The sequence below is a fragment of the Mus caroli genome, unplaced genomic scaffold (assembly GCF_978045245.1).
Source record: "Mus caroli unplaced genomic scaffold, Mus_caroli_1 scaffold_12, whole genome shotgun sequence".
NCBI lineage: Eukaryota > Metazoa > Chordata > Mammalia > Rodentia > Muridae > Mus > Mus caroli.
Window position 1 is genome coordinate 4,282,138 of NW_028227267.1, and position 25,042 is coordinate 4,307,179.

The following is a 25,042-nucleotide window of genomic DNA, read 5'->3' on the forward strand; positions in this document are numbered from 1 at the left end:
TGGCTTGAGAAAGCTATAGGTGGTTAGTATTCTCACAATGGTGTTGTGAGTACTCAGCTTATACCAAGACCTGCCTTTACCGTGCTTTCTCTCTTTGCATGACACATAAGGCCCTTCCTCTGCACTAGAGAACATGCTTAGTTCAGAAGTACAAATGAATGCATATATTTTTGAACTAACAAGTATTAGAGAATATTAGAATATATTAGAGAGAATAGACTATGGCTGGCACCACCCATGTCCAAAATGTCCATGGTTTGGGACAGGTATTGTGCCACTTAAGTGCTTAGTCAATTAAGAACAAACATTCAAGGCAGAAGTTATTGAGAAGCAAGGAAGGAGAGATTACAAAGGCAGTCACTCAATTTCTCAAACATCTTCTTTTCCATACCAGAAACTCTAGGTTTCTGCTGGAGAAGAAAGGAGAAGATGGTATTGGATCTAACCAGCAAAGAAAGCTCTGGAAGACACAGAACCCAAAGTCAATGAAACAAGATGCTAGAAGTGAGGGGTTGGGGTGGGAACACAGCATGGATGATCACTCGCACTCTCTGTCCCTCTCTTCTAGTTTCACTTAGTTCCCTTTCCCCTGAGACTGAATGCCACCTTAGAAACCTTAACATGCTGCCTAATGTTCCATGTTCTCTAATCTACAGCTTCTTTTACTTTCTTATTAGCTTTTGATAAGCACTTTGTTAATAGAAATGACCAATATCTATAGTCACTTTTTTCTTCCACTAAACAAAGTCTTTCTTCTCCTTTTCTGCCTAGGGTCTGTATGATTAAGCTCTTATATGAACTCATGTTTGTTCTCAATGGATGACATTACTTGCTCTCTTCTGAGGCTCCTTTATCACTTCTTCACACAGATATCATGCCCAGCCCCCACCCCATGGCTCAATCCAAAAAAGGTTAATTAACTCACAGACACAGCAACTCTGACAGGCAGTCCCTTCCTTGGAAGCTGTTCTGTTTGTATCCTTATTCTTCAGCTCTTGCCTATGACAAAAATTCCTGTCGAAAACTCATCTTCCCCCTTGCCTGTGGAATTCATTTTTCAGGCTCACAGGACAAGCTCTCTGGTGGCCATTGATTGTCCAGGGCCCTCAAACACATCTAGAGTTATGCTCACTTGAGGTGAGAATGCCTCTGTGGCTCCAAAGGACACAGTATGCTTGATGCCACCACTGGTTCTCACTAAAATGTATTAGTTCCCAGCCTGGGAATCAGAAAGATAAGCCCAGGAGCCACGTAATATGGCTCCCCTCTCCTGCTCATCCTTAACCTATCTACACCCACGTTAGGTCCTCCATCTCTCTTTCTGGTTTTTTAACATCGCCCTTTCACTTTTCCTAGAACCTTACATTAGTTGGGGTTTGTGGAAAGCATTTCTCCCTTTCTTTTTTTGGGGGGAGGGGGGCAGGTTGCTGTCCTCATCTCTCTACTGGGAGTCCTGCCTGGGTACACTTTAGGATCCATATCCCCCACTGTGAGGAGTCTCAGCTAGAGTTGCCTATAAGGACCATTCTCTTTTTTTTAATTGGGTATTTATTTCATTTCCATTTCCAATGCTATCCAAAAAGTCCCCCACACACTCCCCCACTCACTCCCCAACCCAACCACTCCCACTTCTTGGCCCTGGCGTTCCCCTGTACAGAAATGCATATAAAGCATTTCTCCCTTTCATTCTGTCTTTCCACCATCCCTTCTATCCCAGGCTGAGGTTCCAAGGGAAGTGAGCTTATCTTAGTTAATCTGGAGACAAAGCTGCCCGAGGCCACAGCTTTAACCTTTCCTGCCACAAACCAGTATGCATTCATCCTTCCCTCTGAGAGCTAGGGAATGATTCTTTTTTTCAAAAATATTGATCACAGCCTGGGGAAATCATATTAAATATTTCCTTTCTTTCCCTGGATTACAGTGCCCACAGCTAAAAGCCAAAAGTGTGCCTGAATAGTACACCTGCTCTATAGGGCATTAGCTGACTGCATGCCTGGGAAAAGAGGGGCATAGATAGCTGCTAGGATAACTAGCACTTTAAAACAGCTGCACCTTGAAGGACCACATAGATTTGTGACAGCCAAATGCCAAGTCTGAGAGATGCACAGAATGCTGGCAACCCTAATGTGAGTCCCGCTTGTATAGCCCAACAAGTGATTCCCAGAGCAAAGAACACACTAGGTAGATTCCTGGTACCTTCATTCTTGCTTTCACGTCCAGGTTCTGTGACAGGGTCAGAGTGAGGAAAGAGTGTTCTGATGCCATCACCTTCTGAGTTCTTGAAGATACTTGTATTTTCCGTGTACCCATATTCTCTTATCAACTGCTCTTATCAACTTGGTCTGTAAGGGACTTGGATGCACTGCCCACATGGAGGGCCACAGATCTCTATGGCCTTACCAGATTCTACCCTCAGATGGAGCTGCAAAATGCTTTGTCTCCTCAAGTTCCCCCATGTGTTTCCAAATTATCAGTGTCAACACACCCTGGGCACATGTGCCTACTCCCCCTGCATCTTCCTTGGCTCTTGTCCCAGTGGCAGCTTTTAAAGACTAGCCAGCAAGGAGAGAGTAAGAGGGGATTTTGGTGGTCCTAGTTTTCTGTCTGAGGATTCTTTATAAATCTATGCCAATTCTTGGGGGGATGAAACTCTCTACTGTTCATGGGCCCCCAGTCCCAGTGCATCTGGACTCCTCTTGCCTTTGTTCTTCCCCTCACATCTTTAGCTGGGTTCCAGGGAAACACCCCTTTCCTCATTTCACCCAGCTGGTATGCAGATGCAAGTAACCATGCATTCTGGAGGTCACATGGATAGGCCCGTTGGAGGGGTAATACCTAATGGCCCCACTCTGCTTGAAGTAGCCAGATCAGTCATCTCAAGTCTCCAACAGCTGTTAAAGCTCTTCAGAGAGGAGAATAATGAGAACAAGAGATACTAGCTGGTCAGACAATTTGGGAATAAGGACTTCAATTGTTGTTCTTTGCCAGAAGGTAAAAATGCCTGTTGTTCTATGCTAGCCAGAAGACATACATGCCAGAAGACAGACATGTACTGGGGCTCCAGTCCCCAGTACACCTTCCTATTATCTTTCTTCTTTTATATAGCTCCCTGAGAGCTAAACATGAGTGTATAAGCAAACTAACTATGCACACCTAGCACGTGGACATATCATGGGAGGCCAGCTAGACTGACCAGCTCCTCTCCATGCCTCAACCTAGTTTCTTCCACAAGTCATGAGAAATCTCTAAACTAACAGCTCAAGGTCAAGTCTTTTAATGGTGACATGTTCCTGCTACAGATGTCCTTTGTCTTCAGCTCTCACCTATCTTACAACAAACTCCTTTCTGAAACTTGCCATCTTTGTTAAGATTTCTATTGCTGTCATAAACACAATAACCAAAAGCCATGTGGGGAAGAAAGGGTTTATTTCAGCATTTCACATCACAGTTTACCATCCACGGAAGTCGGGTCAGGAACTTAGAGTCAGAAACCGAAGCAGAGACCGTGGAGGAGTGCTGCTTATTGGCTTGTTCCTCTTGGCTTATTCAACCTGCTTTCTTCTGTACCCAGGATCAACTGCCCGGGGGAGGGGGGGCACTATCCAGAATGGCTAGGCTCACCCACTTCAATCACTATTTAAGAAAATGCCACCATGGGCTTACCTGTATGTCAATGTTATGGTGACATTTTCCCAATTGTGGCTGCTCTTCTCAAAGAACTTTAACTCAGTTAAATTGAAAACAAAAAACAAACAAACAAAACACCTCATCCTGCCTTTGTCCTTTGAATTCATTCTTTGCATTCAGAAACCACTGACCCAAGGTGGCTTTGGTGGCCATTGATTGTTAGGGACCCTCACACCCAGCATTTGCTCGCATGAGGGAAGAAAGCCTCTGTAACTGTCAAGTAACCCCCCAACTTCTATCATCCCTATACACATGGGCACCCACTGGAAAGTGCATGTTACATACATGTACACAAACAAACTTCAAATGTTTATAAAAGTAGAGACAATACACTGAACTCTATGTGCCTAGTTCTCTACTTGCACACGGCCAAAATTGCCTCATTCATCTTTCTGTTTCCCTTCCTATATATCTCCTTCCTTCAGGAATTAGATAACAAATTCTGTACAATATATTTTATAATCATAATATTTCAACATGGTTCTTGAAAAATATGTATTTGCTTTATTAAATTATCATTAAAATCATGTAAAAGTAGATTGATTGTATTCCATGAGTTTATTTTATACCCAGAAAAACAAACATCACATGTTCTCTCTCATTTGAGGCTCCCAACTCAGAATCTTCAGGTGTGAGGATAAAAACTTCTAGTGACTGCAGAATCCAGGAAAACAAAAATACATAATTGTCGGTAAGAGGATCAATAGAGAGAGGAATAATAGTAGGATTCAAGTAACCAGAAGGAAGAAATCAGAAAAAATAGTAGAGCTCTAATTAGGGAAGGAGAGAAATATAAATCCAGCAGAAGAGGGAGGGGTAAAATAAAGGTTGGGATGTATGGAGAAGTCACAAGGAATCATAGATGAGAATGTTCTATCTGGGCTGACAATGTTCACCCAAGACCCATAAACCATTTTACAAAGACCCCAGTACAAAAATGAAAGCCTTCTTTTGAGTTTTTGGTCAGGGCTGTTCAAGAGACTCCCCAAAGTAAGCTATTGCTTTTGTTTTCAGTTGCCCTCTACCCTTAGAGGGTGCTAAAGATACAAAGTATCTCTATCCTGTTGCTAAAGATACAATGTACTTCAGAAAGAGGGCCGAGAGGATCCAAGCTGGATCTTAGCTGGATCTTACCTGAATGCCTCCTCCCTGAGGACTAGCTTTCATGGTGCCAAAAGTCTCCTATGCAAGCTTCCCAATAAGGGAAGCAACAATCCAACCCAGCTACGATGCCCTGAAATCACATCAACAACCAGTATGGGTAAATAACCAGTACCCCCAGAGCTCGTGTCTCTAGCTGCATATGTAGCAGAAAATGGCCTAGTCGGCCATCATTGGGAAGAGAGGCCCCTTGGTCTTGCAAACTTTATATGCCCCATTATAGGAGAACACCAGGGCCAAGAAGTGGGAGTAGTGGGGGGGTGGGGTATAGGGGACTTTTGGGAAAGCATTTGAAATGTAAATGAAGAAAATATCTAATAAAAAAATGAAAAAAATAACCCTAGTGACACAGTACTGGTATGTATGCCTTGGGAGCAACCAAAAGCTCTCTAATTGGACTTAAGATCTGTCCAAAGAGACAGAAACTGTGCCTGATACTAGAAACATAGCCTACTAACTATGGCTAGTGAACGCATGGAACTTAGTGGAAAACCCACAACTGTGGGAAAACCCACTTTTAAAAACCAGCATCGTCCCTGACTACACTCTAAATCTCTGTCCACAGACCTACAGGTAAATATATTTCTCACTCCATACCACAGAAACTTGTTTGCAATCTATCACAGAAAACCATAACCAATCAAAATTTGTAGTTACAGAGCCCAGCCCTAACTGGTACATCTACACCTACTACATGTCAGTCTGAGGGAACACATAGAAGAGAGAGCAAAAGAGATTATAAGAGACAGGGTATCAGGGAGCTTGCTGTGACATTATGTCTCGTAGAAGTATCATGAAGTTTAACCACCAAGCCTGACTAAACATGAACTGAACAAGAACAATACCAATAGACATGAGGCCATGAAAGGGGGCAAGCTCATGGAGATTCAACCCTAGATAAGGAACTCCCAGCAACTAAAGAGTGCTGAAAGCAGGAGAAATTGTTTTCCCCAGAAAGAGTACACAAGTTGGCTAGCCAATACTAAATGGTCAGCCCTGACAACATACACATATACTTTCTAAGAAAAGTTAGAACAAGCCTTGGCCCTTTGAGAAACATGAATGGAAGAACAAAGAACTGTAAGCTCTTATTGTCTCATAACACCCCTGAGCCACATCCCTTTGAAAAGATAGGAACCACCTTCCTGTGAGGCATGGAGTCTCTATCTCATTTTTATAAAACTGTCTCCTCCATCAGTCTTTCTCCTGGTTTGTTTCAGTAGCAGTGGGAGGCTAGAGGACCTAAGGCCCTATGTGTGTCCTTATCCCTCTATTTGCTGCAAGATCCAGAGCAGGGACTGGAAAACTGTTCAATGGAGTCAGTCAGTAACTATCTCCAGCTTGGAGGACATAGGGTTTCTAACTCTGTCTACTCAGCTTTGCCTGTAAGGACAAAGTAGCTATAGGCCAACTGGAAATGAAAGCATGTGGCTATGTAAATAAAAGTAGACAGCAGGCCAGATTGGCTTAAGGACTATAGTTTGCTAACTTCACATTTAGAAGCTTGATCAGATGCAAATGCAGGCTTTTGGCAGAGCTGTGTTCTAAATCAAGTGGCATACACCGTCAGGTAGTCCCTCTCTGTGGGACCTTCATCCTTTCTTACCCTGGGACTGCAAACCTACAATGCTAGCTGAAGCTTGTCTACAGTATGAAATATCCCCTCATCAGAAATTTTTTTTACCCTGAGGCAGAATTTAAAATAGAAAGGAAGAAAAATGATCGATTCCTTTCGGAAACCAGTCTTAAAACAATGAATGGGTTGCTTTGCATGCTCTGAGAGTAACCAAAGAGTGATCTCTTTTCTTTTGTATCAGTATTAACTCCTGGATTCAATGCTGCTGCCCTGCTGTGGTGGCATTCTTAGTGATGCTTCAGGGACAGCCTCAGCATGACTCCCAGTCTTTTGGACACTCTGTCAGTATTCTCTGGCAGTGCTGTGCTGTCTGTACCGCAAAACAGAGCAGTCCCAGCTTCTGCAATTTCTGCCCTGGACCAATCAACTGTGTCTCTTCAGAAACATGGGGAGAGGACTTGAATGCTGCTTGATTAGTTTCTAGAGTGATTTAGTGAGTATATTTTAAAAGAAAAAATTGTCATGGATTTACACTCACTGACAGTGCTATTTAAAATACTTGAACCAGGACAGTCTGAAAATAAAATGCACAGAACATGTACACTCTGTGCTAACTGGGTTGCTTGATGACTTTTTATTCTTAAGAAGGGATATTGCTGTGTCTCAATGAAACTAGGAAGAGACTCACATAGTACCTGTGGTTCCTCTGAGCATTTCATCCTGCCCCCTTCCCAGCCAAGGGGCTGGCTTCCTTCTCTCACTTTCTCCTTTCTATATAAACTCAGCCACAGGCTACAGGCTCTCAAGGTTCCAGCTTTCTCTTTTGGCCTTTTGATTTCTATGGAGTCTTCTTGCTCCCTCTCTCTTCTCTTCCTCACTTGATCCTCCCTACCATCACAGCCCGATTCATTCCACTACCTGGTTCAGCCTGGATGACTTTTCTCTCCCTTGTGTTTATAATAAAACTTTCCCCTTACCAATTAAAAAAAATAAAATAAAATACTGACTTGAACTAATCTTTTCTATCTTCTTTTTCCTTTTTTTCCCCGTGCTGAAAATCCCAATTCCAAGGCCACTGTGTGATTACTCGGTTGGCTTTGGTGCTGTGAATTAATGCAGCCAAGACCAAAGAGCCTGTACCAAAGACCAGCTTAAATGAGCTAGAGAGAACAAGTTTAGTTCTTAGAAATGGGTTTTTCCATCTTTGGATTCCTTCACATGGCACACTAGGCATTGGTAAGTGATAAGTGCCATTGATAGGTGGCCACAGTCTTCCTATAATGGCTCCTTCAGACCATAGATGTAGGCTCCCTGGGTCTCAGAAGGAAGGAGAAAGTGCAAGTGGAATACCTGGGGAGGTGGGGAATGAGGGGTGAGACAAGGATTGGGAGGTGGCAGCAAGGGAGTCTGTGCCTGACAGTTGGAGGCTTCTGTGACTGTACAAGGGATGAAATGCCCATTTCTGAACAAAAGTCATTGCAAAGGAAAAAACTACAAGCAAGGGAGGAAGACCGGGATCATGACATTCATGAGTTTAGATCTTTCTACATACATAAAACTGTATTTCTATGTCACACCAACATACAATTTATTAAAGAGTTGAAGAAATGAAGACTGTCATAAAGAAAATATAAGTGCATAATATTGATGCTCCATTCACTAATGTGAATTATACATGAAACACTGACCATAGGCCAGGATGTACAAGATTCTTGGACTGGCTCTACTCATGAGGGACACAAGCAGATGAAAGTTGTTTAAATCATGGGAGTGGAAGAGGAGGCTATGCACAGGGAAGGCTCAGCCAGGCCTCTATGGAGGAAGTGAAGACTCTGGTGGACCCGCCCAAACTTTAAACCCTTCGGTACTGGTCATTTTCCTCTGTTGGTATTTATAACTGAAAAACTAACCACCCCCTTTCTCAGGATCCCCAAAGCCTCACAGGGTTGGTAGAGTTCCTTATGTTTTCTTATCAGCCTACTTGAGATGATTGTCAACAGCTGTTGCAGATGCTCTTAACAACCGAAGAGCGAGAGAGAATTCTGTTAGAGGCTAGAAAAATGGCACGGAAGCCAATGGCGGTCTACACAGCTACAAAATGAGATCGACATGGGATTCCTTTTGACTCGCCCCAGTTGCGACTGCGACATGGCTGAAGGTAAGGAGAGCTTAAAAATCTAATGCCAGTCTCTGGTCTCCAAGGTGCCTCAAGATGGGCCCACTAATTTGGCTAAGGTAAGAGGTAATGCAGGGGCCGATCGAACCTCCCTCAATGTTCCTTGAAAGACTTATGGAAGCCTTTAGGCAGTTCACTCCCTTTAATCTTACCTCGGAAGCCCAGAAGGCCTCAGTGGCCTGGCTGGCCTTCATAAGGCAGTTGGCCCCCGATATCAGAAAGAAGCTTCAGAAAAAAGAGGGAGACAGTTAGGCGATCTAGTGAAAGAGGCAGAGAAAGTGTGTGTGTGAGAGAGAGGCGGGAGGCAGAAGAAAGAGAAAACAGGAGGGATCGTAGACAAAAGAGAAATTTGACTAAAATCTTGGCCACAGTGATAGGAGAGAAAGAAAAAGACAGGATCTAGACAGGAAACCTGGGCAACTGAAGACCGAGCCTCAGCTAAAAAGGCTCAGCTGTGTCAGACTGAAGGTACTTATTTGAGAGACACCCTTCGAGACGGGAAGTAGTGGCTAACTACACCAAGGCAAGTAAGAAAATTCTTGGGTACTGCTGGCTTCTACAGACTCTAGACACCTGGGTTGGCGACCTTAGCTGCCCTGTTGTACCCCCTAACCAAGAAAGGGGAGGTGTTTTGTGGATCCCGGATTGCCAGAAAGCCTTTAAAAAATTAAAAAGGCCCTCTTGATGGCCAGCCTTTGCCTGACCTAACCAAGCCTTTCACTCTTTATGTGGAAGAGAGATCAGGGGTCTCCAGAGGAGTCCTTGCTCAGACTTTGGGACTTTGAAAAAGGCCAGTGGCTTACCTATCCAAAAAGTTACACACTGTTGCCAGCGGGTGGTTTTCTTGCCTGTAAGCTATTACTGCCATAATCTGCTTGTCAAGGATGCTGATAAGCTCACTCTGGGACAGCAACTAGCTGTAATGGCATCCCACGCTCTTGAAAGCATTATCTGAAAGCCCCCTGACTGATGGATGACTACCAACGCTCCTGTGACTCATCAAAACTTTTTGTTGACTGAACGAGTGACCTTCGCTTCATTCCACCTGCTGTCCCACTGTGTGAGACTGCACCTACTCACCACTGCGCTAAAATGATCTGAAGGATCAGATCAGCCTTGGCCTGAAGGTTCGAGCTGGTACACTGATGACAGCAGCCTCAAGGTTAAAGGTAAGCAGAAGGTGGGGACAGCAGTATGGTGGTGGACAGAAAGCAAGTGATCTAGGCCAGCAGCCTCCCTGAAGGGACGTCGGTCCAGAAAGCTGAACTTGTGACTTTGAGACAAGGTCCATAAATGGCAAAAGAAAAGTCTACACTGACAGCAGGTATGCTTTTGCCACTGTACGGAGCAATATACAGACAAAGAGGGCTGTTGACATCTGCAGAAAAAAACCTAAGATGCTGTGGCTAAAGAAAATCAGATGGCAGATCTAACCACCAAACAGGTGGCCCAAGGAGCAATAATCCTGGCAGTCAAGGAGCCTAAAAATTATTATGACATCAGAGAGACCAGCTTTAGATACACTCCTGAGCACTATCAAGTTATAGACAGTATTTGACTTGCCTGGGGGCCAAGAAATTAAAAGGTGTGGTTAGGTCCTTTGACTACTATGTTACAGGACTCTCTGACTTGGTAGAAGAAATAGCCAAAAGCTGCAAGGCCTGTGCTATGACGAGGTAGAATTTACAGAAATTAAGCCAGCTAGATATTGCAACAAGTACTTATTAGTGTTTATAGATACCGTTTCAAGATGGATAAAAGCTTTTCCTACCAGGACTGAAGATCCTAAAAAAAATCTTCCCAAGGTAATGGACCTGCCTTTGTTGCCCAGGTAAATCAGGGACTGGCCAAGATATTAGAGATTAGTTAAAAGTTACATTGTGCATGCAGGCCCCAAAGCTCAGGACAGGTAGAAAAAATAAATAGAACCATTAAGAGACCCTTACCAAATTGACAGCGGAGACTGGCGCTAATGATTGGATAGCTCTCCTACCCTTTGCTCTTCAGAGTTAGAAACACCCCTGGACAGTTTAGACTGACCCCCTTATAAATTACTCTACAGGGGGCCCCCTCCACTGGTAAAAATAGCCTCTGTACATAGTGCTGACATGCTGCTTTCCCAGCCTTTGTTCTCTAGGCTCAAGGTGCTCCAGTGAGTGAGACAGCGAGCGAAAAAGCAGCTCCAGAAGGCCTGCTCCAGAAGACCTGCTAGACATCTCCACGCAGAAAACCTTGAGACTCGGGTGGAAAGGCCCTTATCTTGTACTCTTGACCACCCTACTATCTACCTTTATGAGACCCCTTTTGATTTTGCTTCTGCTTTTAATTATAGGTCCATGTGTGTTAAATAGGCAAGTCACCTTTATTAAAACAAGAATTAATGCAGTGTGGCTTTTAGTTTTGAGATAACAGTACCATGCCCTAAAGGATCAACTATGTCAGGGAGAAGATAGTGTCTAGTTCTAAGATTAGAACTGTTAACTAGAAGAAGGGGGGAATGAAGAAGTAACAAAATTCTAGGCCTTTAGGATGAGGCTTGGGAATGTGACCTTTGTGACTCATTGCTCCAAGGTATGCTAATCATACCTTGATAGCGACATTCCTTCCTCCACCTACCTGCTTCCTGGGTTCAAAGAGTGTTCATTCAAAGAAAGTCACCCTGACCAACTCCGGAAACTGCCATGCAAATGTGCTATTGTTAGGGGTTCTTAGAAACTGAGAGTTAACCAAAACAATTACCAGGTATTCTCTGTGACTCCTGTGACTTTACACTTCCTTGTGACTCTTAACTGGTATCTTTGGTATTTTTCCAACAACACCCTCCCCACTTCCTTGAGTTGTGGTTTCTTCCTTTAAATACCCCCTTATACAGCTACTCGGGGCGCCATGGTCCTCTACCCCTGCGTGGTGTATGACCATGGGCCCGAGAACGCTCTCGGATAAAAATCCTCTTGCAGTTGCAGCAAGACTGTTTCTTGTGGGTGATTTTGGGGTGTCGCCTCTCCTGAGTCAGAACGTGAGGGAGTTCTCACGTTGTGGGTCTTTCAGAAGGAGCTGACACCTAGTTCAGGGCAGCATGGCTACTTCACTATGTAGCCTACCTTCCATTAGAAGAATGGGACTGTGCTCATATCTGTTGACTGCAACTGAACCCCAGATGTGAGTATCCTCTTCCCCAGGTGGGGGTGGGGGCAATGGGTGTATTGTGAGATGCCACTACCTCGTCAGAAAAGAGCTGTGGCATCCTTCACTAGACAGTGTGACCTGTCTCCTAACCCTGCTTAAAATAAACAAAACTCACCCAGCCCCACCAGAAACTATCTTGACTAAGATGAGAACATTCTAAAGATGAATTTGTGGCCCTACCATTATCTATCAGACTTTGAAACAAGGAAATCCCAAGAAATTGAAAGTTTCCTCAGAAATCCCATGCTAGACAGAAAAGGCTGAATCTTGGTGCCAGAGGGGAGTTTGTCTCCTGGATAGAGATTCCAGAGTTCAGATAGCTTCTCAGATCACCTTGCAAGATTAGAGCCTTTCATAATTCATATCTTGTCCTATTTAAAAGCTGCCTTCCCCTTAGGCTGCTGAAGACCACTGCACCCTGGAAGGGCCACTGGACCTTTGTACCCCTCTTCCCAAGGTGGGCACATTGACTAAGTCTCTTTACCTGCTTTTCACTCTTAATTTGGCTCTTTGGTGGGCTTGAGGCAGGTGTGTGGGCCAGGCTGGCTCAGTGAGACTCTCACATGAGCTCCCAAACCTCCTATCCCCCTGCAATCTTGCCTTTGTGCTCAGGCCAGGATACTGGCTAAAGATGCTCTCAGCACACAGGAAGGGAACCAAGGATGGCAGCAGAAAGACTGATTTAAGAAAAGAAATTGGCTTCACTGTCTGGGAAGAAAGAAATTAAGGGGAACCTGCATCAGAGAGACCACAAGGACTTGCCTTCCAGGAAGGCACAAGGGAAACCCATGGTGTGGGAGGCAAATACGCCTATGAACACCTTCTGAGGTAGAAGCTTTCACCTTATAAAACCAGAATTTCTTTTTTAAAAAAAATTGTATTTAAATTTGCTTATTCTCAGTATCACTTTACTAAGAAAATAAAAGTCAAGCATATTATAGTCTTTTGTGGGAGGCTTGAGCGTCTGATGTTTAAAAATGTATTTTTTTGGTATTTAGGATGCTATAGGTAAGTGTGAAGCCTCCTGTACCTCTGCTTCATCTTCACCATCTCCTTATCTTTGCCTTGTTTGCCAGCACAGCGTGTGATGGGCAGCTCACTCTCTTGTCTCTGAGGGATGGGCTCCTGCTTTGTGTACCTACTTGCTGCTGCCTCTGGTGTATACATCAGTGGTCAGGCCTCACTATGGCTATGTGCCAACAAAGCAGAAACAGGCTGCTTACTTTTTTTTTTTAATCAAAGAGCCTGGCCTATTTCCTGAGTGATAAGCTTGTGCTTAAAAGTAGACTCACTAATGGGAAAAAAACAACCTTAGAGAAGGAATTCAACACAATACTATCACTTAAGCATGTGAGGGTATTTAAGGAGAGGAGAAAGAGAAGAGATTGGGGGATGAAATTATCTCCAACAAGGTAGCTAGACTTTCCTCATACTGGGTCCTTCAGGGACAAGACAGAGGGTTTATGTGACTTCTAGGACAAAGTGGGTCTCCTGTCTTCAACTCATGTCACCATAGGTAAACAACTTTCTTCCCATTTGTTATAACAATTTAGATTCTGCATGTGTGAAGAGAAACTTTTGTTGTACCCAAATGTGAAAAGGCTGCAGAATGTTGAAGCTAGGAGGGTTAAGTTCATTCCGTCCCTATAGATGATTTTTTTATTACATATTTTCCTCAATTACATTTCCAATGCTATCCTAAAAGTCTCCCACACCCTTCCCCCACTTCCCTGCCCACCCATTCCCATTTTTTTGGCCCTGGTGTTCCCCTGTACTGGGGCATATAAAGTTTGCGTGTCCAATGGGCCTCTCTTTCCAGTGATGGCCGACTAGGCCATCTTTTGATACATACGCAGCTGGAGTCAAGAGCTCCAGGGTACTGGTTAGTACATAATGTTGCACCTACAGGGTTGCAGATCTCTTTAGCTCCTTGGATACTTTCTCTAGCTCCTCCATTGGGGGCCCTGTGATCCATCCAATAGCTGACTGTGAGCATCCACTTATGTGTTTGCTAGGCCCCGGCCTAGTCTCACAAGAGACAGCTATATCAGGGTCCTTGCAGCAAAAGCTTGCTAGTGTATGCAATGCTGTCATTGTTTAGAGGCTAATTATGGGATGGATCCCTGGATATTGCAGTCTCTAGATGGTCCATCCTTTTGTCTCAGCTCCAAACTTTGTCTCTGTAATCCTTCCATGGGTGATTGTTTCCAATTCTAAGAAGGGGCAAAGTGTCCCCATAGATGATTAAAATGGTGGCTCTGCATGGTCAGGTGACTGTTTCAGGTAGAAAATGCAATTTAGGGGGCTCACTGATTAACCTTCTCCAAAATACTGGGACAGATCCTTCAAAGGCAGGCTGCAATATACATATTTTTAAATTAAAGACAACATTTATTCTTAAGCCAACATGTAGTTACAAGGAAAGAGCTGTATCAGTCAGCCACCTGGAACTAATAGCCACAAAAAGAAGGATGGGAATCAGAGGGAAGGTGGGCCCACTTGGTTAAGCATTACCCTTTAACAGTAGGCAGGGAAGGTGGGCCCACTTGGTTAAGCATTAAGCTTTAACAGTAGGCAGGGAAGGTGGGCCCACTTGGTTAAGCATTATGCTTTAACAGTAGGCAGGGAAGGTGGGCCCACTTGGTTAAGCATTAAGCTTTAACAGTAGGCAGGGAAGGTGGGCCCACTTGGTTAAGCATTACCCTTTAACAGTAGGCAGGGAAGGTGGGCCCACTTGGTTAAGCATTATGCTTTAACAGTAGGCAGGGAAGGTGGGCCCACTTGGTTAAACATTACCCTTTAACAGTAGGCAAAGATCAGGGAGCAGGGTTGGGATGAAGACATCTCTCATGGATAGGTGTCTACATGGAGAACACATACCTTCTTAATTTCAGATTTCAGGTTACAGGGGTTGCTCTGCTGGCTGAACAGGGACTTCTTGAATCTCTCTATAACCCTTCTCTTCAAATCATGGTGCAGAGCTGGAGGGAGCTGCAGAAAGCAAGAGGACAGCCATTACAACCAACTCCTCCACAGTGCACCAGCCCCTACAGGAAGCAGTTATATGGGGCCAGCAAAACAGCACATCCTCAAAGCCTAAGGAGGACTCTGAGTTAGCAAATTATATGCTATGGTTTTCACCCTCTGCATAGAGGAGTGGCTCTGCTTTTTTATCTTGTCACAGTTCCCCTTACTGATACCACTCTTCCCATCACAGCTATGCACATGCACATTCCATTTAGTAAGGAGCACCCTTGACAAGGGAGGTACATTCTATTCATGTGTAGGCGTCTGTCACATGCTAGAACCACACCAAGCACCTAGTGACAGCCTTCAGAAGATCTGATACTTTGGACCAGGAAACACAAAATCTTGACAGCTATGTGTCTGCCTGTGTGTCTTCCTGTAACAGTTCCGCTAGACAGAAACAAAATCCTCGGGGCCACCATTCCCAGGAAAGCATGGATTGGCATGCATTGTGACCTCGATAGGATGATGTGGACTGCATAAATATATAGGCAGTCACAGCAGAGTCTCAGAAAAGGGGATGTAAAACAACCACCCAATTGCAGGGCTTTGCAGGCAGGATTTACATGGGAAATCAGAGTTCTGGTGGCACAGAGGGTGAGGTGAAGTCTGGGAGAAGAATACCACAAAAGAAGTAGGATCAGAATAATCAGGGGTCTCCATGTCAATAAGCTTTTTTTTTTTAATAGCTAAACATTAAAAGGAAGAGCTGAGGAGAGAAGTGGGTTGGGATGAAACAAGTGCTCCCAATTAAAAAGAAAAAAAAGAAAAACCAGAAAACTATAAATTCAAACCAAATGGTGACCCAGACAGGCAGGACTGCAGCAGAGATGATCATGCCTCAGCTCTGCTTCACCACCTGGGAAGTCAGTTTGGGTTACTACCTTGTAACTATTTGGAACCAATAAAAATATGTGTACCACCAAGAAGGAAGTCTGATTCAAAGCCCTCCAAATTCACGATTATTTTTGCCTTTCACATGGACTAACAGAGGAATATGTAAGGCGAAGAAGACAATGAAGTTTTTAGCATTGGTCTCTTTGCAAGAGGAGTGGAACCCTGAGAGGGTGGAGACCCAGCTTAGAAAGACAGGACTTGCTGATTCCCTATTGTTTCTTACCAGAAGGAGCCACCTCCCTGAAGCAAACAGCAGAGGGCAGTGGTGCCCTAGGTCCAGTTAGCAACCTCCCAGCTTTACTGCAACCGCCCACCTGTGAAAGGGAAAGGCCTCACATCCTGCTGGCTACAAAGGCAAATTGAAGATGTGGTCACCGGTGGGCTCAGCCTAACACTGGAAGGCATCAGAATAATTGTCACAGAGATCTTGACAAGTCTTGCTATTTATTTAACTTGATAAACCTCTGGTTAACTTGGAGGATCATCTATTGCCCCTGAATTCAATGGAAGAAACACTTGAGCTCACTCCAGTAAGCTCACATCCCTAAGATAGGCAGTGCAAGCAAGCTACCGTGTCTCAGTGACATAAATACTGTTATCACAGTGTCTCATCCATAAATCTTTCAGTAAGAATTGAAAACTACATAAAATGGTGATGGTTCGTTTATATATGAAGTACATATAACAACATAGTCAGTATAAAATCAGAACCAAACCCCACGGCTCATGCTTGCCAGATACTGTGAGCACTCCTTTGTGCTTGCATTCTTGCATCTCTTCCACAGCAAACTTGCAAAGCAGGTTCTGTTTCTAGATACGTAAAGGATGGGTCACACACCTTGCTTTTGAGGTGTGTTTGTATCAGCCTTATCCCTAAGCCAACACCACTAGCACTGGGCTGCCATACTGTACCTCACAGCTTATAAACATTCTTCTGGACTCATTACATCTGACACACACACAGCCTGCAAGAACGCCCATTTTCTTGAAAAAGAAAATGGTTCTAGAAAAGATAATATGAAGAACACTTCATTTCAAACCTGGAAATGGTTTTTATTATACCACACAAAGTAATAAAAAAAAGAAAAAAAATCCTGGTCTGCATGTCTTCTCAAACTTACATCAATATGAATTCTTTCCAAAACCCTGCATTTTCTACCTAGATATATATTAGCAAGGCACCAGCAATTTGCAGGGCTCCACTGGATAAATAGTAGACCAAAATAGCACTTTATTCTATTTTGACATTTTACTGCTTAACATTTTTCCCCAAATGTTAAAAGCAAATGTTCTAAGATTACCATTTAAAGAAATAAAATCTCACACTTCTCTTAAACTTTAGAGTCCCTAAAAACAGATTTGGTAGGAGAAATGGAGTCATGCTTTGTACTGCTGCTGCATAACACAGTGTGGCTCCCTGAGAGCCTTGAGGACATCTGCTGCTGCTGCTAGCACCCCAGTGATGGGCAGTCCTCCCCAGTCTTCCTATCTCTTCTCGTGGATACAGATGTACTGTAATTTTTTAGGTTGTTAGATGATGACTTCAAAGCATTTGTTTAACAAACTGAATAAAGTATAGTAGAGAATGAAAGCCAGTCAGATTCCTTCAACTCTGCGGGTCTTACCTATGCAATAACTACAAAGTAACATTTGAGCATTAATCTCCAGCTGTTCAAAGACACTGATTTTCAGCATCTGAGATGAAGTACTCATTGCCTTCTTAGCATGCTGGCATTAAGATGTACAATTGAAATAAGAAGTCTAACATCCTGACTTGTAGAACTGTTACCACGAGATGAGTTTTGCAGGTGTGTCTGTGAAACTGACACGATTTGCATGGAAACTGGACAGGAACAGAAGCAAGGTTTTCCACCAGTTTCTCCTCTGGTCCTCAGGAGGAGAGTGGGAAGGGGTTGCCTCAAGTCAATTATACTTTAGACAGGCTTCCTTTGTACAACTTGGTCCTCTGCACCAACATATCATCTCAGCTGTGTTCTCTCCTTCCTGTGATGACATTGGCTGTATTGAGCACTGTGTGTTAAAATTCCCAGAGGGGAACCTTTCTTTGCTGTGTTAATAACATGAAGCTGAAAGTGTTCTTAAAGCACATTTGGAAAATCGACAGTCATTATGGCTGAACTGTCAGCATGAAATGAATGCACGCTACTGGCTAAAAAATACAAATCTCATCCAGCATAAGAACTGCTGAGAGACCCTAGGGGAGGATGGAGCTTGAGTTGAGGATGTTCTAACCTTGCTTGGTGCTAGCAGCAAACACTTATCTATACCTGCTGGGACCGCAGCTGGTTAGTGCTTGCTCCTAGTCACATTCAGTGGCTCCACCTGTAGGTGATAGTGTTCCAGACATTTCTACCAACCCACCTCCTCCAGGGCCTTTCCTATCCTATAGAAGGTGCTTCACAGCACATCACCAGCAGTCTTCAGCAGAAATCTCAGAGTAGATGGTCTGCCTGTCTCCAAGGGAAGGCGTTATGCTTTTCCAGCACAGCACCTCAGCAAACCTCACTGAGCCTGGGGTAGAAGTGTCTATTCTCATACTTGACCTCATTTTGGGTGCAATGCCTTAGTCCTAAAGGTACTGAGTTGGGCCCAGAACATGAGATGGGGGCATCTTTCTGAACCCTGATGAAGCTGAGAATCTTAAACTCAAGCCACTTTCAGCTTTTATTGTCAGCAGACACAACTTCTTATCTGTTCTGAAGAAACAAACTCGCCCCCACTTCTTGAAAATTGGATGAGATGACTGGGAACAGAGATCTTAAAAAGGCATGTATGTTCTCCACAAAACACCCAGGGATGAGGGTCAAATCTATAACCCATCAGATCTCCATACAACTCATGGACGCTGATCCATAAGAAAGCTCTCGGGGCAGCAGTTTACATGCCCCAAACATACAGGCTGTACAAGCAGTGTGAGGCTGTGTGTTCAATGGTTATTATGTGAGGAGGAGTCAATAGAGCACAGGGTCCAGCTAAGCCTGCAGGCGTAAGTCTCACACTGCAGACTCTGCACGGAATGGGCTGGTTCCTGCACATTAATTGCTCCTAGGAGAGCTTGTGTTTAGTGGGGGTATCATGCTGGAGCAAACCATGGAGTTGCTCTCCTTTGCTGATCACGGGACCCTGAAAGATACAGGAGTCTAGTGAATCTGAAAACAGAAGCTCTTGACTCTAGCTGCATATGTATCAAAAGATGGCCTAGTCGGCCATCACTGGAAAGAGAGGCCCATTGGACATGCAAACTTTATATGCCCCAGTACAGGGGAACGCCAGGGCCAAAAAGTGGGAATGGGTGGGTAGGGGAGTGGGTGGGGGAGGGTATGGGAGACTTTTGGGATAGCATTGGAAATGTAATTGAGGAAAATACATAATAAAAAGAAATATTTATTTAAAAAAACATAAGCAGAGTGATAAAACCAGATCCCAGTGGCCAGCTGGAGCCCTCACCACAGAGAAGCAAGCCCTGCTGACAGAGCACCTTGGCTCCTGCAAGCTTTGGGAAGCAACTACAGGTGTTCCCAGAAAGGAAGCTGATAGTTGTATTGTGCCATGTTTTTGTTTGTTGTAACAGCAGAAAAGGAACCCCAGGTTTTGTAGGTAAAATTCTGGCCTGAGTTGCTGCTGTTTCAGTGAACTGTCTCTGCCTCTCATAGTTTTCAGACTTGACTCAGAGCCCAGCCAATGGCCTGGCTAATAGGGAAGCTGGAATCCCTGGATAAGGGACCCTGAAACATTACAACAGGAACTCTCATAATTTTTTTCTGCACTCTCCCCATGAAAATGTGCAACCATTTATCAAAGTGACCATCTACTAGGAAAAAGAATATTCAAGTTTCCCAGAAATATTGGGTGCTGATTACAAATCAGCAGTGATTCCTACAGTCTTAAACTGTCCCCAGCTTATAGAAATCAACATTTTTGGTCTTGACTTTCAAGATGGGGCTTGATGATAGATGAAGCCTGAGTACACATCTTTCTTAACAGGAGGCAGCTAATGCATATGCCTGCAGTACCTTTCAGCAGACTCTGGATGTGTAACTAGACTCGTCATAACTGAGTTCAACAGCTCCCATAGTGGCTCTTTTGTTCTCAAGGTAATCAGGGTTAGTTATTTATCTTGTTGCTTAGACAAAAAAAAAAAAAAAACCCACTGACAAAAGCAATAGAAAGATGGAGAGAAGGAGGATGAGAGGGAGGAGGGAGGGAGGGAGGAAGGGAAGGAGGAAGGGAGGAAGGGAAGGAAGGGAGGAAGGAAGGAAGGAAGGAAGGAAGGAAGGAAGGAAGGAAGGAGAGAGGGAGAGAGAGAGAGGAAAGGGGAAGGACAGATGAAGCAACAGAGAGATGAGAGGGAAGAAGAAGAAGAAAAGGAGGGGGGAAGTAAGGAAGGGGGAGAGAGGAGGTAAACTTTGCTCTGGCCTACAATCTGTCACAGCATGGACAGTTCTACGCAGAAGCAGAACACAGATGGTCACACTGGATCACTGCTCATACTCAGCTCCCTTTCTCCTCTTTACTCAACCCATGACTCTAGTTGGTGATACAGCCACACTTGTGACGGGTCTTTCAACTTCAATTAATGTGATCTGGATAGTCCCTCGCAGACATTCTTTCCTACTGATTCTAATGCTCATCAAGTTAGAATTCAAGATTAACCACTATAAGACATCTGTGTCTCTCAAAACCTAGAACAGTATCTGTTGCTTGAATAGGTGTTTACTAATTATATGACAAATGAGTGAAGGATTTCACAAAAGCACCAGGTGGCACTATCTTAAACTTCAAAGTACCTGTTTTCTTACCCAAATATCTATATTTCTTAAAAAAGAAACATGTCAAAAAATAAAAATTAAAAAAAAGGAACATGTCACTAGTAAGTAGCACATGTCTTAGATGAAGGAGTACCCAACTGTTTAGCATTAGATCCAGTAGGTCCATAACCAATAGCTAGTCTTCAGCCCTGAACTTCTCAGAACCAAAGTATTACTCAGATTCACAAATAGGGAGGTTTAATAGTTCCGAGTATTATGGAAATTGGGGTGGGGTGAGTCTGGCTATCATATTCTTGAAAGGCTCTGTTGTCAAAGCAGATGAAAGGAGAGGTCCCCAGAATTGCTCCTGTCTTAAGGAAATAGGGGGCCAAAGTGTGGAGCAGAGACTGAAGGAAAGGCCATCCATAGACTGCCCCACCTGGGGATCCATCCTATATACGGACACCAAACCCAGACACTACTGTGGATGCCAAGAAGTACTTGCTGACCGGAGCCTGTTATAGCTGTCTCCTGAGAGGCTCTGTCAAAATCTGATCAATACAGAAGTGGATGTTCCCAGCCAACCATTGGATTGAGCATGGGGACCCCAATGGTGGAGTCAGGGAAAGGACTGAAGAAGCTGAAGGAAGAACCACAATATCAACCAACCAGACCCCCTCTCCCAGAGCTCCCAGGGACTAAACCACCAACCAAAGAGTACACATGGAGGGACCCATGGCTCCAGCTGCATAGGTAGCAGAGAATGGCCTTATCTGGTATCAATGGGAGGAGAGGCCCTTGGTCCTGTGAAGGCTGGATTCCCCAGTGTAGGGAAATGCCAGGGCAGTGAGGTGGGAGTGGGTGGGTGGGTGGGTGGAGGAGTACTCTCATAGAAGCAGGGGAGGGGGAAGGTATAGGGAGTCTGTGGAGGGGAAACAGAGAAAGGGGATAATATTTGAAATGTAAATAAATAACATATTCAATAAAAATATTAAGGTTAAACATTAAGAGAGAAAGGGGAGGTCCCATTCCCTTTATTCCTATGATAGAACTGCTTGTAGAGAAGCAACCCAGCTCTGTCCCCTGTTGCTCACCACAATACAAATCCACTTGTGTGGATGTCTGTTTTAGGATGGAGAGGACAGGTAGAAACCATGGAGAAAACTGGACGGATTTACTTCTAGGTAAGTCCCCACATGCATACATTGTCAGAGGGGTGAGAAAAAGTCCGTGGTCACTCTAACTCAGGCTCCCACAAGGCTGTGTGCTTTCAACTGTGTTAGCTTTGGCCTTGCAGCTGAGAGGTGTACAGCTGGAGACACTGACCTGTGTGATGTAGATGACTTTATGCAGCTGGACCAGGATCTGCTGAATGGGGTCGCAGATCTGCCGCACTTTCCGCTGGGATACAGCGATGCCTGCAGATGCTGTGGGTGACAAAGTCTGCAGTTAGTCAAGGTCTCTTACAAAAGCAGTGTTAGTGCAAATTGGGATAAAATTCTGGGGGAGAAGGAAGCCAAAATCTCATCTCATCAACGAGACAATGTTTTAGAATGTGAAATAAGCTGTTCTCTCCCTCCACTTCTCAAGCACTGAAGAAACAAAAAATATTTCTCACATAATATTTGAAATACTAAATGCCCTTGGCTATTTTGTCTGTGATTGCAGGAGGCTGCCATTGGGAGGAAATGGTGCCTCAGATATGAAATTCTAAAGAGGGCTTTTCATTTGCTTGTTTGCTTGCTTTTAAGTAATAAACTATCCATAAATTTTATAACAGATTTTAAAGCTAATTTTATCAAATCTACTAGACACAAATACCAAGAATTCTATAGTAGAATTAAGTACTGTTCAAATCCTTAATTATTGTGAATCTTAATGTCTACTTCAATTTCTTTCTGGGTTAACTTGTCCTGAATTCTTCCTGTAAACCCACTGTACCTTTACAGATTCTGACCAATGGCTATCAATGTGTACAGGAGCTGCTTCTAGTCCTCAACACAGTGATCTATCCTTGATGACTACAAAGCTAATATATAGGAGTGGCATCCCACCCTGCATTAGCCACACTGTTGGGAGCTATTAAGGCAACACTATTGTCCTGATCTCTGAATTGGGCCTCTCCCCCCCCCCCCAGAAGAAAAGAGGGTCAAAAGCGGGCCACCGGACTCACCACTCTGAGAACAACAACAGATCGTTCCAGCCCTCAAGATGTACCCTGATACCACCAAGTTCCTGCTTCCCCGTGTAGTCGCCAAAAGAAAAATTGGGAACAAAACACCCAGGGAAGGAGTTACAGAGACAAAGTTCATAGCTGTGATGAAAGGATGGACCATTTAGAGACTGCTGTATCCAGGGATCCGTCCCATAATCAGCTTCTAAACGCTGACACCATTGCATACACTAGCAAGATTTTGCTGAAAGGACCCAAATATAGCTGTCTCTTGTGAGACGATGCCGGGGCCTAGCAAACACAGGAGTGGATGTTCACAGTCAGCTATTGGATGTATCACAGGGCTCCCAATGGAGAAGCTAAAGAAAGTACCCAAGGAGCTAAAGGGATCTGCAACCCTATTGTTGGAACAACATGATGTACTAACCAGAACCCTGGAGCTCTTGTCTCTAGCTGCATATGTATCGAAAGATGGCCTAGTCGGCCATCAATGGAAAGAGAGGCCCATTGGACTTGCAAACTTTATATGCCCCAATATAGGGGAATGCCAGGGCCAAAAGAATGGGAATGGGTGGGTAGGGAAGTGGGGGGCGCTATGGGGGACTTTTGGGATAGTATTGGAAATGTAATTGAGGAAAATACGTAATAAAAATATAAAAAAAAAAAAAGAAAAAAAAGAAAAATTTCCGCTGCCCCATCCCTCCTGCTGAGAAGTACTTCCTCTTTTTCCACTGCCCCATCCCTCCTGCTGAGGTGCATTTCCTCTGCCCCATTCCTCCTGCTGAAAGGCACTTCCCCTTTTGCTTGTATATTTAAACCTCGGGCCTGACTAATACATTGGGGCTTGATGCAATCCAGAACGGTTTCCGTGTCGTTATTCGCACAAGGCCCCCATCTCTCTTTACCCCTCATTTGGTTCTTAGGAGAAGGTCCCCTCGAGACCCCTGAATAACTGGACCTGCTGGACGGGTCACCACACCTACATCTTCTCATTCACAGATTGCAATGGAAAGCATAGAAGATGCCAGAAGATAATATCCCCTCTTTATCCTCTAGAACACACACACACACACACACACAAACATACACACACACACACACATGCACACACGCACACATACACACACCTATAACATCTTATACTCATTTACCATAATCGTATTAAAATTTAGTTTCTTAAGACCTCCTTTTCTTCCTTTCATACCATTTCAAGCATTTAAGAAATTAAGTCTGTTATAGTAGCTGATTCAGCCAGAGCTGCAATTTTAAAGATGATTCTTACATGTGCTTTCAGAAAAAGGTTGTGTGTCTTGCCATACATGGTTTGTTTTCAAAACATTTAAAGAAAATTTTGTATGGCTATTTAAAAACATGAACTTATCCACTTTAGGAACAAAATAAAAAGTAAATAAAATATGAAAATTTTCCTTATGGATAGCTCTCTGTACTTGTTTGGAAAATTAGCACAAGAAATAAGTCAGCTCTGTAACATCTGAGGCTAATTTCTTCTTTAAATATAAAGGCCCTGTCTCTTTTGAAAACTCCTTGTAAGCATAATTATTGGTTCATTAAGATGTGATTTGATGAATTACCCTTGGGGTAAAAGGCTGAGAAATCAAATCACAAGAGCTTAGCGAAGAGCAGCACTGCAGGCCCACAGTGCATACCAGTGTGGGGAACAGTAACTAAAACCTCCGAAGCTCTGCTCCCCACCCAGAGGCCTCCCAAAGGTTTGAGTTCTGTCTAAGCCCCTGAAGATAGGACTGTACAACAGCACTAAGATCCCTCCCCCTGAAAACAGGACTGTGTAAGGGCACTAAGATCCTGCTGGCAGCAGAAAACTGGAGGCCGTAGGTACGTGTCATCTTCACGTTGGCTTCTCAATCATGATTTCAAGCTAAAGGCTCAACCGCATGGCCAAGCAGTTTTAGGCTTGTGACAGGAATTTGAGTGGATACCACAGACCTGACTCTACCACAAAGGTGCTCATCTGTGGCCCTAAACACAAAAACATGGAGTTAGCTAGAATGTTTGCAGTTCAACATACAGCTATGCACTTTAACATTAAAAAAAAAATCTGAGTTTTAAGTGTATTCAACCACTGTTCCTCAGTTCTAGGAAGCTCTTGACTTTCAAAAATAGCTTTGATGGGTTGCTTTCTTAAAAATGAATTATTTCCATGAATCGAGCCCTTCAAAGGATAATAAAGGGGAAACTCCAACACAAGGATGGAAACTACACCCAAGAAAAAACAGGAAAGTAATTCTTCAACAAATATAAAAGAATAAAGACACATGAACAGAGTCCCAACTCTAACAACAAAAATAACAGGAAGCAACAATTATTTTCCTTAATATCTCTTAATAACAATGGACTCAATTACCCATTAA

At 43.8% G+C, this 25,042-nt stretch overlaps 1 protein-coding gene across 2 annotated transcripts in view; it reads right to left on the reverse strand.

Moving 5' to 3' along the window:
* Positions 1-25,042, reverse strand: part of Nek10 (NIMA related kinase 10) — a 233,251-nt gene that overhangs the window by 16,196 nt on the left and 192,013 nt on the right. For both annotated transcript variants that reach the window (XM_085828353.1, XM_085828354.1), the window contains 2 exons: positions 21,806-21,906; positions 14,667-14,777 (listed from right to left, as the gene is read on the reverse strand). In XM_085828353.1, the coding sequence (XP_085684479.1) occupies positions 14,667-14,777; positions 21,806-21,906 (212 nt within the window). The remainder of the gene's footprint in view (positions 1-14,666; positions 14,778-21,805; positions 21,907-25,042) is intronic.